General features: G+C 42.2%; 1 protein-coding gene across 1 annotated transcript; it reads left to right on the forward strand.

Annotated features, from left to right (window-relative positions):
* Window positions 1-4,420: 4,420 nt before the first annotated feature.
* On the forward strand, window positions 4,421-16,414 carry ccn2b (cellular communication network factor 2b). Its single transcript, XM_056398614.1, has 5 exons — window positions 4,421-4,646; window positions 7,597-7,813; window positions 10,230-10,481; window positions 11,162-11,418; window positions 13,158-16,414. Exons 1-5 carry the CDS (start codon window positions 4,593-4,595, stop codon window positions 13,461-13,463), a joined length of 1,086 nt encoding a protein of 361 aa, XP_056254589.1. The 5' UTR covers window positions 4,421-4,592; the 3' UTR covers window positions 13,464-16,414.

Raw genomic sequence — 16,414 nt, forward strand, 5'->3', positions numbered from 1 at the left:
GCATATCCTGCTGTGACTAACAAGCTGTGGAGTCAGGTGGCTTGTTTTCACTTCCAGTTCACATGAACACCAAAGGGACTGTGGTCAAAGAACTGCTAATCACCAGGGAGAGTTATACAACAAAGTACTCTATTACTCCACTACTGTTTTTCTGCCTGGGTGCAGCCTGGAGAGAGAGCTACTCTCTCCCTGCAGACAGCGGTGAAGTGATAAACAGCCGGACGAGATGCTGTAAAAGCAGAGATCTTCAGGGGCAGCATGGTTGGTTCTAAGTGCTGACTTGTTAAACTGAAGACTGGTTAGATGTTCTTTCGCCAGTCAAGGTGTAGAAACATCTCAAAGATGGTGAAAAGAAATGGAGGAACCTGAGCTAAATAAAGTGTCATAGCAACGTGTCTGAATCTGAAACTTCATCCTTGAGCCCTACTGAATGTTAGTCCCAAATCTGAATGTCAAGCTGTTACTGAGATATCGTGTCCACAAGAATGGGAAGGACGTATGGACAACCTGAAAACAATATGGCTGCTATGACTGTCGCTGGTGTGAAAAAAGTGAGGGGTCTGAATACTTCCTGAATGAACTGTATCTTCCATGTTGATAAATTCACCTAAAAGATCATGAGCTGATTCTTTCCTGCTGTTTTAAGAGTGACCTTGGATGCTCTGTGATGTGATTTTTCTTGCATATAGCTAAAGGTTCTGGCCCGACGGAAGTGTTGGACACAAAGACGGGGTTTGAAAGAACTCTGAGGTTTCATTCGGACATGCAGCGGCTGCCATGCACCGAGGGAGAACCCTGGAATCTCCCTCTTTCCTCTTTCTGTAATCGTATTTTTCACAACAAATAAAGACTTCCTCCGCCTGGCTGAGCAAAGTCATCCCACGTCTGACACCGCTGTGGAGAACTGTGGTTTCACAGGTGCTCAGCCCGGAGATGACGCCTCCTTGAACAGCAGCTTTATTGTAAACCCGTCTTCACAGTCACAGGGCCCGTGAGAGCTGAATGTCACCACTTGTGTACACAGCAGTCATGTAAGCCTATCTAATGTCAAAATGTTTGTTTGGTTTTTGACAGAGCTATTTGCATCAGGACCCCCACTGTGCCAACACAGTAATCTCAGGAATGAATGAGGGAGGTGCACTATAATTCTAATGTGGACAGGGCCTGAGTGGCTGCACTGCATCAACACAAACACAGTGGAACAGCGACAGTCGGAGCCGGAGCCATGTTGTTTTCATGTTGTCCGTCTGTCTCATTCTCATGGACACGATATCTCAGTAACACCTCGTGGGAACTTCCTCTTTGGCACAAACATTCACTGAAGGATGAACTGAATAGATTTTGGTGGTCAAAGGTCAAAGGTCAAAGGTCAGTGTGACCTCACAAAACACTTTTTAGCCATTCCTCGAGTCTCCACACAGTAATTATGACATTTTACACAAATGGTTCATATTTCGTCTGACTCCGGACAAACAGGGATGTGACCTGAGTGGTGGAGGGATACCACAGTGAGGACGTAATTCTAGTCCACCACGAAATTGTCACCAACCACAAATAGAGGACACTGACAGGATCCTGTACAATTTCTGCTCAACAGCTTTGGGAGAATGTGTGTGTGTGTGTGTGTGTGTGTGTGTGTGTGTGTGTGTGTGTGTGGTGTGTGTGTGTGTGTGTGTGTGTGTGTGTGTGAGTCGATGCCTCTTAATGAGAACAGCCCTATCTGGCCATTTAGGAGAAGCGGTGGAGAGTGTGTGTTTACTACATTATGTGACACACATGCGGCATGCTGGTCCAGCTCCGTGCTCATTATTCAGCGGCATCATGACACCTGTGTGGGCGTGGCAGCTGTTGGTCCGTACTGAGGTTTTATATAATGTTTGTGACAGGAGAACAGAGACAAATACCATTTAATTATGTGCTTGCTGCAGAATGGCAACGGTTAGCCAATGTTTATAACAAGTACTCACTGTTTTCATATTTATCCAAATCCAACAGTTCCTTCCTTATTTTCACAAAAACATTTGAAAACTTCACAGTGATGTAAAAAGGCCTGTATTTAGATTTTTGTTGAAATGTTTTTATACAATTTCACCCTTACCCCTAAAATTAATTATCCCCCTCCATGCTATATACACGCGTATATAGCATGGAGGGGGTTTCATCTCATTACACCAACCTGGGAAATAACGAGACTCTCGAGGTTCGGTCTGATTTGTCACACTCAGTCACATGACTCTTGACATGACTCTCACCGGTCACCACCATTTTCACTAGCAGTTCCACCTTGTTACTTCTTGCCATTGCTGTTCCTCGTGTAGTATTTTCTGCAACTAAGCGACCGACTGCAGCGAAGACAATCTGCTTACTGTTTACACTGGCATGTGCACGCCCAGTGTACGTGAAAGGTCATGTGATATGTCCTGTTGAGCATGTTCGTATGGATCTGATATGGAGCGAAAGCTTGTCTGGAAGGAGATCAGATTCATTTTATTTCTATTTCTTCCGATGATGTAAAGATATCCTGAATATGCTGAACTTGCATCGTAGCACAGGGCCCAGGTTTCTCTCTGAACCAGGATAAAACATTAAGGCCATAACCTGGATACTCATGTGCATGTCAAAGCACTCGTGTCTGAGGCTTTGTGGATTATTCACATGAAGTCTGACATCTGTCCAAATGCCTCTGGCTTTGTTTCAGTTTCTGCATCTCAATGTGCTGATGCTGGAAACAAGTGGTTCCCGAATGGCAGGAACACACCATCAACGCAGCTTTGTGGAGCTATTTGTACTCAAAGAGTGTCACAGTGTTTTTTCTTGTATTTAAGAACAACCCTGTTGGTGTGTGTGTGTGTGTGTGTGTGGTGTGTGTGTGTGTGTGTGTGTGTGTGTGTGTGAGTCGATGCCTCTTAATGAGAACAGCCCTATCTGGCCATTTAGGAGAAGCGGTGGAGAGTGTGTGTTTACTACATTATGTGACACACATGCGGCATGCTGGTCCAGCTCCGTGCTCATTATTCAGCGGCATCATGACACCTGTGTGGGCGTGGCAGCTGTTGGTCCGTACTGAGGTTTTATATAATGTTTGTGACAGGAGAACAGAGACAAATACCATTTAATTATGTGCTTGCTGCAGAATGGCAACGGTTAGCCAATGTTTATAACAAGTACTCACTGTTTTCATATTTATCCAAATCCAACAGTTCCTTCCTTATTTTCACAAAAACATTTGAAAACTTCACAGTGATGTAAAAAGGCCTGTATTTAGATTTTTGTTGAAATGTTTTTATACAATTTCACCCTTACCCCTAAAATTAATTATCCCCCTCCATGCTATATACACGCGTATATAGCATGGAGGGGGTTTCATCTCATTACACCAACCTGGGAAATAACGAGACTCTCGAGGTTCGGTCTGATTTGTCACACTCAGTCACATGACTCTTGACATGACTCTCACCGGTCACCACCATTTTCACTAGCAGTTCCACCTTGTTACTTCTTGCCATTGCTGTTCCTCGTGTAGTATTTTCTGCAACTAAGCGACCGACTGCAGCGAAGACAATCTGCTTACTGTTTACACTGGCATGTGCACGCCCAGTGTACGTGAAAGGTCATGTGATATGTCCTGTTGAGCATGTTCGTATGGATCTGATATGGAGCGAAAGCTTGTCTGGAAGGAGATCAGATTCATTTTATTTCTATTTCTTCCGATGATGTAAAGATATCCTGAATATGCTGAACTTGCATCGTAGCACAGGGCCCAGGTTTCTCTCTGAACCAGGATAAAACATTAAGGCCATAACCTGGATACTCATGTGCATGTCAAAGCACTCGTGTCTGAGGCTTTGTGGATTATTCACATGAAGTCTGACATCTGTCCAAATGCCTCTGGCTTTGTTTCAGTTTCTGCATCTCAATGTGCTGATGCTGGAAACAAGTGGTTCCCGAATGGCAGGAACACACCATCAACGCAGCTTTGTGGAGCTATTTGTACTCAAAGAGTGTCACAGTGTTTTTTCTTGTATTTAAGAACAACCCTGTTGGTGTGTGTGTGTGTGTGTGTGTGTGTGTGTGTGTGTGTGTCTGCCTATCCCTGCCTCTGAGCTTCTGAGCTTTGGCACACATTGCCCTCATTTTCCACAATCATTAACCATTACCTTACATGAAATCATTCCTCAGATTCTGGGACCAACATTCCTGAAATTCAAACTCAGACTGTCCTCTGTTGAGCTGTGGTTTACGGCTTTAAATACTCAGTAACTGTCCGAGCCACCCTGATATTGACACACTGCAAATTGGATTGAAAATTAGGACTCTGAATGACCAGCCTTAGCTGCTGTTAGTTACCACCCTATGAACTAATGATGTGTCACAGGAGGCTGTCTCTGTAAGAAGGCCATTTGATTTGGAATATTTTCACCTCTCAGAGCAGAGTGGCATGGCTCTTGTTTCCCCGGCTACACCCACTGGGCTGGTATTAAAGCCACTTTCTCCTCCCAGGCTTCATCACTCTGCTGCAGAGAGAGTAACACGAGCGAGCCTCCCGCCACAGGAACCGGTACTACTGAGCGGACTGCAGCCGGCACAGAAACATGTCTGTGGAAACTTCAGCCACGCTTTCTCTTCTCCTGCTTCTTATCTCATTGGTGAGTTTTCTTTTAACTACGTCTTGTCAAAATGAAAGCTCATATCAAGGCTGAGGTGTTGTGCTGCTTCGTTAAATTAGGTTGAAATCATAAACCGTGAAGAACTGAACCTCAGATGATAAAGTTCAACTTTATTTCATTGGGTAGAAAATGTAGGAAGCTGCTGCTGGTTCTGGCACGACCACTTACTAGACTATTTTTGCTCTCTGTCCCGGTCATGTTTTCCTCTTCCTAACCTGCTCCCTGTCTGCTGGGCCGATGCTGAACAGAGGGAGGGAAACACAACATGGAAAGTGTTCGCTGGCTGTGTGATCACAGTCTGGTGTCGCCATCTTGTGGCGTTCTTTGCAGTCTTTCAATTGGACCGAAACAATGACAGCCTCACCCCATGTGACTCTATCTGCTATAACAGAGTATATGATGAATATATCAACATATTGACCACATAATACATGTGGTCAGTATGTTGATATTAAGACCTGAACCCCCCCAAAAGGGGTAAAAACAACCGCTCAGGTGGTTGAAATAGATATCTTTCTTACCTGTAATTTTAATATTACAATACATTTCCCATATTTGTGCCTGGAAAAATATGATTTCAGAAACGCCTAAAGTGGACTACTGTTAAAATATTTAGGTGAGAAAATATTCATGTGTCATATCTCAAAATGTGTCATGTTTAATAATACAATGTAAAACATTATTTAAAATAACAAATCAGCAATAAAACACATATTGCTGTTGACATACTGTACAGTGAACATACAAAACATTCAATGTACAATTTCAATGTACCTAAAAGCTGATGTGTGACCACTACTCAGGTTCAACATCTCCTGCTGAATAAAGTTTAAATGTTTTTAATGCGCTCTGCTCCAGGCGCAGTTCATTGGTACAGAACATCCCTGAACACACCGCTTTCTAAAACGACCCCTGCTTTCACTAGGTTCAAGTGAGGACAAGCCAGGTGTGTCATGACACAGAAATACGTCTGAAGGCTCATAACCAATATCCTTACAGTGTGACAGACAAGAAAGAAAGGACATAATAAAGTTAAAATTTAATATCTCCATCGCCCCAGACCAAATATGCTTTTATATGCACAATTATAACATTGTATTTTATGTTTCAGATGTTTTTTTATAATGTATAATTATATTAATATATTATTAAATTCTATCGAATATCGGCCCAAGCCTATTGCCAGTTAACATTCGTTAGTCGTTCTCTCATTTTACTGGTGAACCAGTGATTGGTTTGCACAATCTGACTGTTTCCACTGAACATTAAGTCAAATAAAATGAAGATACTCACAGAATTACACTGAAGAAGCCTCTGTGAAACAGGGCAGCTAATTTCTGTTGGTGCAGAATAAAGAGCGGACACCACATACTTGGCAAATATAGTCCACATGAACTTATTATAACTAACTCACCTTTGTCTGTTGCGATAGGAAGACTAACAGCTGACTGGTGCTGCAACCGCACTACTGTAACATATCACAAAATTCTTCCTTCTTCCCTAAAAAAAAAAAAATTAAAAACAAGCAAAATGTCTAAAAGCGCTGTTTGAGAGACGAAACATTAATTACATTCGTTATATTACTTACTATATAACTACTACATTACTATTAAAGGTTCTGTAAGCGAGCATCACTGCCACTAGATGTCACACTACACATCAAGTGAAGAAGAAACACCAGCTGGAGCAGGTGGAGGGGTTCTCCTCTCAGTAAACCCAGCCTCGGACTGATCCGCTGGGACCGGCCGCACCAACGAAACTGACAGAGCCTGTAAAAACTTTACAATAAAAACATGACCAGCCCACCTGTTATCTGCTCTCATCTCTTTTTAGACAATGGAGGAGATTGTTGAAAGTCACTTTCACCTGAATGCTGCATACTGCACTGAGCCATCTCACCTACTGGCCAACAGTTTAACTAGAGGGACTCACGTGCACAAACAAACGCATGCTACCAGACCGGCTACCAAAATACAGAGCAGAGGGACGCAGAGGGGGTGTGGCTTGTATTATTGTTTAAAATCTCATTTACAGAACCTTTAAGTAATTCTGATATAATCTGTCAGTCAAGCCTGAATTTACAGAATTTCATGAGGAAACATATGAAGGAGAGAAAATGGCTTAGCCCTCTTAACTTCCTCACAGAGAGCAGTCACACTGCTCCATTACTCATCCAATAATCAGAGAAAATGACAGAAGATTACAATCACCAATCAGAAGAGCTGCTGCGCTAATGAGGGGGTGTGATCTTCAGCTGTTAAATGTCTGCTGTGTACAGCTAATTGAACTTCATCTGCCTGCTGTTTGGACAAAGCTCTTTCACTGAAAACAGCTGCTGGTTTCTGCTGCATGAGACTGAAACTAAAACAGTAAAGTTTCAGCTGCAAAACCAAAACAATGAGTTAAAGAGCCTAAAAAGCTTCACAGAGCTGAGAGCACCTGCAGCTGGTGATAACTCTGTGAGCGGCAACTTTCACATTACATGAAGTCAAGTGATGTGTTGATAATACAGAAGGAAATGAGTGGGGCAGCTGTGACGGTGGTCATGGTTAAAAACACTGAGAGCATAGCATGGCATCAGCTCTGACAGAGCATTGAATTCATATATGCTTCATGATTACTGGCTCATTCATCAGCTGGCAGCTAACAGCTGACCAGTAACGTCCAATCATTTTCATTCATGATTCCCATGGGAAAGTGGCCTCAGACTCCATTATCACTTTCTAACTCCAGTAGCGTTCATGTTGTTTCCCTCACTCTGTGCTGGAAGGGGTGGGACATATTTCCCTTCTCCATTCAGAAGTCTGCATTGCTTGATGCAGCCAATAAGAACCAAGGCAGAACAAAATGGCTCTGACTGACACAGAAAATTATATTGGAATAAAATAATCTTACAGTACACAATTCTGTCCTGGTGTGTTTGCTGCAGACAGTGGCCCAGGACTGCTCCCAGCCCTGCGCCTGCCCTGCAGACCCCCCCCTCTGCCCCGTGGGGACCAGCCTGGTCCTGGATGGCTGTGGCTGCTGTAAGGTGTGCGCCAGGCAGCTGGGGGAGCCCTGCTCCCTGCTGGAGCCCTGCGACCATCACAAGGAGCTCTACTGTGACTACGCTCTGCTGAGTGACACTGAGACTGGCATCTGCATGGGTAACATTCTTCATAAAACACACCTCCATCTTTATTTGCTCCCCCCCCCCATACTAATGAAACATATAACATTCAAAAGGTGGTTTCTTGTGATACTAACAGTGTGGAACGTCCTTATGTTCTGAAGTTGAAGAGGTGATCGAGCCACAGAAACTACATATGTTAGCTGCACCCAGTGAGCCTTCAGCCATGAGTGCAACTCCTCAGCCATTCTCACAAGGCTGCGATGTTCCTATACACTGTGTGATCCCTGGCACACTCCTGCCCATACAGTCACAGCCCCTTTCAAACATACAGGCCTTTCTATCAGCTGCCTAAATACAACTAAGAAAGTTAGAAAGTTGAGTATTGTGTCATCCCATGGTTTAAATGAGGAATCTGACATAAACACAATTTTATGCTATGTATCCCTCCGTGGACACCTGGTTATGTTGGCAGAGAAATGGAAAAAAATGGCAGAGAAAATTAGGAAAGATATATAATATATAATAGATAATTGGCTCCTCCCCTCGAAAAAAGTAACCTAAAACAGATTTCCTGCAACCTCTTGGATTAAGTCAAGAAACAGCCCCTCCACAAATCTGGATTAGATAGACTGAAGTGCTATACAAACCAAGAATGTGTCAACAACAGTTTATAACTGGTGGGTCAGGACAGGAAGTGATTATAAGAAGAATGGCAGAAATTATATTTATAAAAACATCACATAGTCTAAAGGTTGCAGGCTAGTAGACCATCTTCAATAATAATTAAACCTGGTTCAACAATGTTGTTATTCTCAACACTCATAAGGTCGAGTCAAAGTCTAACAGCTGCATCAAAATGCAGTCACTTTTCCACCTGTCACCTGTTGCAGCTGTAATGTTCTACAGGAACAATCATAACTTCATTGAACCTACATTATCTCACTTCAATGACTATTTAAATGCACAACTCCAACTATTTGGATTTGTCATATTTTTCATACTGATTGAGACTCAGGTGCTTTCACACATATTTACTGAGAAGAGTGCAGAAGTGACTCTGAGACGTTGGCAGTTAAATGAAGATATTAACCGATGGTCCTGTCTGATAAATAACAATACAAACCAATTGATCTTCAAATTTGTAGTAGCAGTTTTAGTTCTATAACTGTATTTCTTCATGGAGGAGTGGCTCTGAGGCTTCTTCTTCTATGGCCAATATAATGTTAATCAAAACTGTAAAATTATTTTATATCACTAGATTTCAGTCCTGAGGTACAATCACATTCATGATTTTTGCAAAGGCATACTGACCTACAAAAAGGAGACACAGAGCGGAGCACAGCGACATTATCACGACTGTTTTTTCACTGTGTGTGAAAATGGATGTGTAGCATGATGTGTTGCATAGATTTATGGGTGTGCAAACACAGCCCAAGTCTGTAGGCTCCCGGCATGTGCAGAAACACAACTTGTCTGAACACCAGACGTCCCATGCCATCAGCTGGCTCCTGAGCTAATGTTGCATTAGCTAACGTTGACATGATTTAAGGTTTGGTTGTAGTCAGGACACTGTGATTGATCATCAAAGCGTGCTGTGTCAATCGATCAGCCAGGGGTTGGACTGAACCAACTTAAAGGGTGGTCTGAAAATATGTGTTTTTTGTTTTACTTGTTTTGACAGTTGTCAAAACAATGATCATTGATATTAGCTTCTTCAATATGACCACCTGACTGCAGGGACTGCATGATGATGGATCTATTTTCATGAAGACAAAGTGAGGTAGCATAACCACAACTTTGCCCTTAATGCATTTGCTCCACTGGCTCCATTGTCTCCCCCTGGTTCCAAACGATATGCATTTTCCTTGTTAAAATGCTTACCATAAACTTAATATATATATATATATCCGTATGCTACAATTCTTCTTTCTTTACAATATTTTTTATCAACATAGTGAATTATTTGGATGATGTGTGTTATTTTGTATCATGATATCACACAGCCTCCATTAAATTTTAAGACCTTGCAACATTCAGTGTGGAGACCACCTCTCCTCTTCCTTTGTACACTGCTTTTCTCCTGCCCCTGTAACTGGTTGGATAAGAGGTATCGTGCGTCATTATTTTTCTTTTTTCCACTTTTTTTTAAAGATGTTTCTGTCCTAGCACATTTTGAGATATGTTCTTTGCTCATTTTCCTTGCAGATGTTCAATTTTCTTTATTTGTTATGATTTAATGAGGTGCACATCACTAAGCAGCAAGGAAAGAGGTCTGAGTTTTTCAGTATGTGCAGGTTTTTAAAGACAAGCTATTTTTAAAGAAATTGAAAAATTACTATTAATTTCATAATTCACTTCTGCATCATATATAGTACTGTATACTCATACTATACAGCACTTTAGACTCATCAGATGGCTGTTAGTGACATTTGCATCTTCTCTGTTTGCAGCTCAGGAGGGTCAGACCTGCGACCTGGGGGGGGTGATCTACCGCAGTGGGGAGTCCTTCCAGCCGAGCTGTAAGCACCACTGTGTGTGTATGAATGGAGAGATCGGCTGCGTGCCGACGTGTGCCAGCGACGTCCGGCTGCCCTCCCCTGACTGCCCATACCCTCGCCGTATCCAGATCCCAGGGAAATGCTGTGAGGAGTGGGTGTGTGAGCAGACGCCTCGGGACCACCTCTATCAGTCATTGGTTGCCAGTCAGTGTCACCTCTGTCTCATCACCTGCTTTGAGTTTTTGATTCTTTGTTAACTAACTGAAGCCTGATTCACTGCCTGATGTAACACTGATATTCTCCTTAAGTCTCACACGCAGATAGTGGCATTGTTCATTACAGGCAGAATATAAGCCTCGCACAGGACAGATATCAATCAGGATGGAAGGTGATACTAGCAACTGTTTGATAAATAGTTCCCTCCTTTGGAGTGGTGCACTCAATAAGTATTTAGTGCCCTCATTTTAGTAATTTAATATTAGATATAAACTGTGTCCCAATTCAGGACCTGCATCCTTCGGAGGATTCAGTCTTGAAAGGCATGACCTTGATCTATGGAAGATTTCCTATTGATTCTCAGCTGCTGTGTTATTTGTAGTCGACCGTAGTCTCTTTATGAAAAATGATTCATCACTGGCATGCAATTAATCTTAGGATAGGGCTGCAAAGTATCCACCTGTTGGATCACTAAAGACCATGAATGTCAGAATCAAGTTGCATAGCAATTCATTCAACAGTTGAGACAGTTCTCATTTTGAGTTGAGTTTCTCATCAACTGATTGAAATGTCTGTAACTATTTTTTCTATAATTAAACACTTCATTCTGTCTCCAGTTAGTTTAATCACTTTCTCATACCTTTTCTTCCTCCGTCCTCTCCTGGCAGGAGCCTCTCAGATTCACCCGTTGCCCTCTTCAAGTCCAGTCTCAGTCTTCAGACAAGTGTCACCCCATGGCCCGGTCGAAGAGAGTCCCAGAGACAACTGTGTAGTCCAGACGACAGAGTGGAGTGAGTGCTCGGCCACCTGTGGCATGGCCGTCTCATCCCGTATCACCAATGATAACCAGCGCTGCCAGCTGGAGAGGCAGACCAGGATCTGCATGGTCCGACCCTGCGACAGCCAACAGGAAATAGAAATCAAGGTCAGTTTGTTTAGTTTCAACTAAAAGAAGCTTTTGAGGTAAGCAAAATATTCCTCATCAGCTACTGCACAGATGTCAGTTCATTCATATTTTCATACATGTTCTGGATTTTTGGTGTTTATACTTGTGAAAGAACCAAAAAAAACCTTACACAGTCAATCACTTGGACTCACTTTACTTATGAGGTTTCAGTGCTCTGGTCCTCATAAGGTAAAATGTAAGAACTTTAAGTGAGTGTTAATAGTTAAAGGAGCTTGTAAGTTTTGCTATTGCTACATATCGATTGTTAGCATTAGCAGCCGTTTACTCACCAGTTTTGCTAAGAGCTTCACCACACATTGTGTTTACAAGACAAAGAAGTTATAATACGCCCTCTGAGTGGTACTACTTCTTCAGGGCAGATTGGACGCTACAGTGACTAGGTACTGGAAAGTGACGAGACAGTCTACACAGGCAGAGCAAACAAGCCCTCCACGTTATAAGACAAAATACATAGAAAACAAAGATCTGATGCCCTGATCAGGACGACATCATTTGTTTGTGCCTTCCACAATCACTGTTGATTTATGATGTGACAATGTTAGGGCTAAGGTTTCGTTAGGGTTAAGCACAAACATCATGGTTTGGGTTAAGACAGCGACTGTTTCATGGTCACAATAAGGTTAGGGTATGATTGTCCAATGTTTGGTTGACCCACCACTCTACCCCTACCTCCTCCGCACATTCACTCTCCAATGATGTCGCTTGACTTCCTCCTTTGCTCCTGTCATAGTAACTGCAGCTGCTAGATGACTAAAAGTCACCTAAAGCTTAGGTAGGTAGCCCTTGAAATGTTAGCATGAATTAGCCAAATTTTGAAACAATCCAACAGATAAAATCCCATCCCTTCCCTTTAGGCATCCCTCTATAAAGCCATCTCCCCAAAACACATGAACACGCACTGCTGGAGTCGACGAGTTCACTCTGTTATTCATGTACAACAATTCAGCAACAGTTCACTGCTGCCTCAGTGTTTAAACCATGATAAAGATACAAAGACATAGACAGTGTGTGGGCGGAGCTGCAGGTCTGAACAGAACGTAGTTGGCTGGAGAGGGGGCAGACATGAAGGATATGGGCTGATCACCACAACACAGACACATCTCTCTCTCGTCTCTCTGATGTTTTATTTCTTTCACATTGAGTGGCTCATTGGGAAAAGTCCCAGTTCTCCCACTAATCACTACTCCAACATTGATCAGAAACAATAACTACATCTCAGTTTTGTTTTTTATATAACTTCAGCGAAAGTCGAGACCTCTTCTGATGAATAATTCAAGAAGGTGCTCATTTCCTTCAGACTGTTAACAGGGTCACAGCTGAGAAATATCAGAGCATCGTCTGCAAAGTAATGGATATTGACATTATGCCTATGATCTCCCAATGACACTATAAACCAAACCAAGCACTGGACTTTGAGTTGCTTCACAGCACAGACCAGAAACAGTTGGAGTTACCAATACAAGCTCCTATCTTTTAAGTATGACATGAGCCAGATTGTCCAAATGGTCAGTTGGGAGGTTATGGACAATCAGAGCACAGGTATGGATTAAGCATCAGCAGCAAACAACAGGTTAATGCTAACTTTGGAATGGCAGTTTCTGTACTATATTATACTATACATCACTACAGCCACAGCTGATATGACTAATGACTCTATGCTGACATATAATTCACTGATTATCGTCTGTGTCCCACAGAGAGGGAAGAAATGCAACCGGACCCCAAAGGCCACGAGAGGGATGCGCTTCGAGTTGTCAGGCTGTTTGAGCACCAGGCTGTACAAACCAAAGTTCTGCGGCATCTGCACAGACAACCGCTGCTGCACGCCTCATGCCACGATCACAACCGAGGTGGAGTTCCATTGTCCTGAGGGAGACGTCTTCACAAAGAAGATGATGTTCATCAAGACCTGCTCCTGCCATCATGACTGTCCTCAAGATAACGACATCTTCCTGGCGTCCAACACTCGAAGGATGGTCGGGGACTATGATAGCAATATGTGACGGGAGGGTCGTGCGCACACAATCAACCCCACCCTCTACCTTTACAACTACATACCTAACCTTCCGTGTAATCTAGCTTTAAAGTAAAGGGTCACTAATTCGTTTCTTCTTCTCAGAGACAACATTTTCTTGCTGAACTGCTGGTTTGTTGTGAGGAAGTTGAAAAGATGATCAGGCCAATAATGATCCATTGATAGGACTTGAAGACAGACCTTTAAAATGAACCCCAATGTAGCTTGTTTGTTGAGTTAGTAGATGCAGCTCTTTTGTCCCCACACCTCCTGACCAGTCTGCCAGTAATTTGCAATGGGGTGGACAGACACATTGACAAGGAAATGTATAGAAACATATCAGAGCTCACAGTTTGTTTTTTTCTCTGCATCAAAAGACAAACTCACCAGAGGGCGGCTGCTACTAATGCCACCTTGGTTTGGTGATGGTAAAGAAGTACAGACAGAAAAATGAAGAAAAAGATAAATGTGTGTAACAAAAGCTCAAAGATCCACTTCCTAGATCATAACACCTCTGTTCAAAAATGGCCTTTGCCATCAGTTCACAGCTGGAGACCAAAAGGACATTTGCATCTGTCTCCAGAGACAAAGGTTACGTCTCCAAATATGTAAAGTACACCCAACTGTACTGAGGTCACATGATAACAACGTAGCCAGCTCCAACCACTGAAGAGGCTCATGTGAACAACCACTCCAGCATGAACAACCATCAACCCTCTGATACAACCTATAGTGGTGTCTCCTGAAATAGCGCCCTCTGGCAGCAGGTGACCAAACCTTGCTTGTTACAATCATAAACATGGGGACTATACTGACAGTGGCGTACCTTTGTCGCCATGGTTAGTATAATAATAGTCGTGGCTTGGTTAGGTTTAGGAAAAGATCACGATTTGGCTTAAAATAAGTATTTCCTCAACATTAGACAATCTTTGTTGTCACAGTTACAATAATAACAATGTGGTTGAATGGTCATAGATAATAGAAACAACATAAACTGCTACTTTCAACATGGGAATCAAACACCACCCTCTTTGTCTCTCTTTATGCTACATCACCGCACTTTTCCCTTTGCTCCTGTCATAATTATTGCGACCACTAGATGTCGCCTAGCAACAAAACTTAACTATGGGTCATAATAACTTGCTGCACAGATGACCTGTGGGCTCATTTCTTACAGGACAGTCTCCATAAGAAGTAGTTAAAACCTCTGAACAGCTAGTGAGTGAAACTTTGAGCTTATATTATTTTGTTACATGTACTGTTTCCAAAGATCCAAGATCAATATGTCTGACTAGCATACAGTGCAGCCATGTTGTGTGGTATTCTGTTGCGTAGGATTCAGCACATTTAATAAGTGACATGGCTGCTGTTATAGATGCACAAACTAAACAAAGGCAAAGAGCCTGATTTTCTTTTTGAGACAGCGGCTTTTAAAGCTTTACATTTTCATCACGACCAAAGGTTTTTGCTATCTTCAATTGACAAGTGACAGAGGTGTAAGAAAGTAGCTGTACCTTAACAATGCTGACAATATGACATTTATCTTGAGACAATGAAAAAAATATGACTGTCTCTAGAGATGAATGAGAATGGCTCAGCAGCACCGCCTGTGATCTTGGAGATAACAGTGAAACCTGAAATGTAACAGTGGCACAAGTAGAAAAGAATCAAAAACTTACTGAATAATGTCATTAAAGTTTGCTAACATTAGCTAACATTAACTCCCATAAACCACTTCTCATACAGGTACAAATGTGAGATGAAGATGAAGTTTCTGCTTTATGTGGCTGCTCTTTAAGTTGTGAGCTTGATAAGCAAACATGGCCGCTCCAAAACCTGCAGTTCCTCTTATGACCACTAGAGTCTGGCTCCAACAGTGAGTCAATCCCCATAGACTCCCATGTTAAAATGTCCAACTTTTACAGCAGAAATAAACATGTTTACAGCCTGTTACAAAAACTGTTTTGGTCTCTAGAGCTAATTTCCTCCCTTATGACCCCTGTTTATATAACTCACCTGTTTACATTTTGTTAAGACTTGTTATGTAGAATTGAGGGTGTGGCCTCTTTGAGTGACAGGTGGGTGAGCATATGCTTGCCAAAAACTGACATCCACCAAAGTCTGAGCTCCACACACACCCCACTTCTTTGTCCATTTTTGGATTAGCTGGAAGTTATAGGCAGAGTCAGGCACTGCCACGATGGCGACAGTGGAGCAGCTCACTCTGAGCTTCAAAACCACTCTTCAGAAACCTGTGGGTGATGTCACAGTGGCTACATCCATCTTTATTTACAGTCTGTGGGCCAGCTATATTAAAATGTCCCTATGACAGTACACGTTCAGGCAATGAACCAGTGAATGACAATCAGGAAATTGAATGAACGAAATACCTCCTGAAATGTACAGAACATGACAGACGGGGGGTATTAGCTCCCTGACAACCACAGTAATGCTACTGGAGAAACTGAGATACATGTGGGAAACATATTGACATGAAATATTAGAATGACATATTTCTGAAAGTATTGAATGCAGGAACCCTAAGTATGTGTATTTTAAAATGATATCATGTATTTAGTCTTTCTTCAGTCTGTTAGCCTGACATCCAACTGCTGATTAGTCCTCTTTAGTGTTTCCACTTTCCATTCTGACGCTTTGGTCTAAAGGCCAGTAGAAGAAAGACAAATGTGTTGCTGTTATTTCTATTATTTACTGTATATTTAAAAAGAAAAGAAGGACGGACCAATTTAACATTTGGCAAATACAGCTTGTGTAAATACTGTAAGACTGTGTACAGTTTTATACTATAATTTATGCAACTTGTTTAACACAGTGTTAAGAGTTCTGTAACTGTAACCATGATGCTTTGTGTTTTCACTGTAACCACATGACAAAGATACAAGTGACTAATTGTCTGTTGCACTTTTGCTTTTTTCAATA

This window comes from Seriola aureovittata, chromosome 16 (assembly GCF_021018895.1).
Source record: "Seriola aureovittata isolate HTS-2021-v1 ecotype China chromosome 16, ASM2101889v1, whole genome shotgun sequence".
In the NCBI taxonomy this organism is placed as follows: Eukaryota; Metazoa; Chordata; class Actinopteri; order Carangiformes; family Carangidae; genus Seriola; species Seriola aureovittata.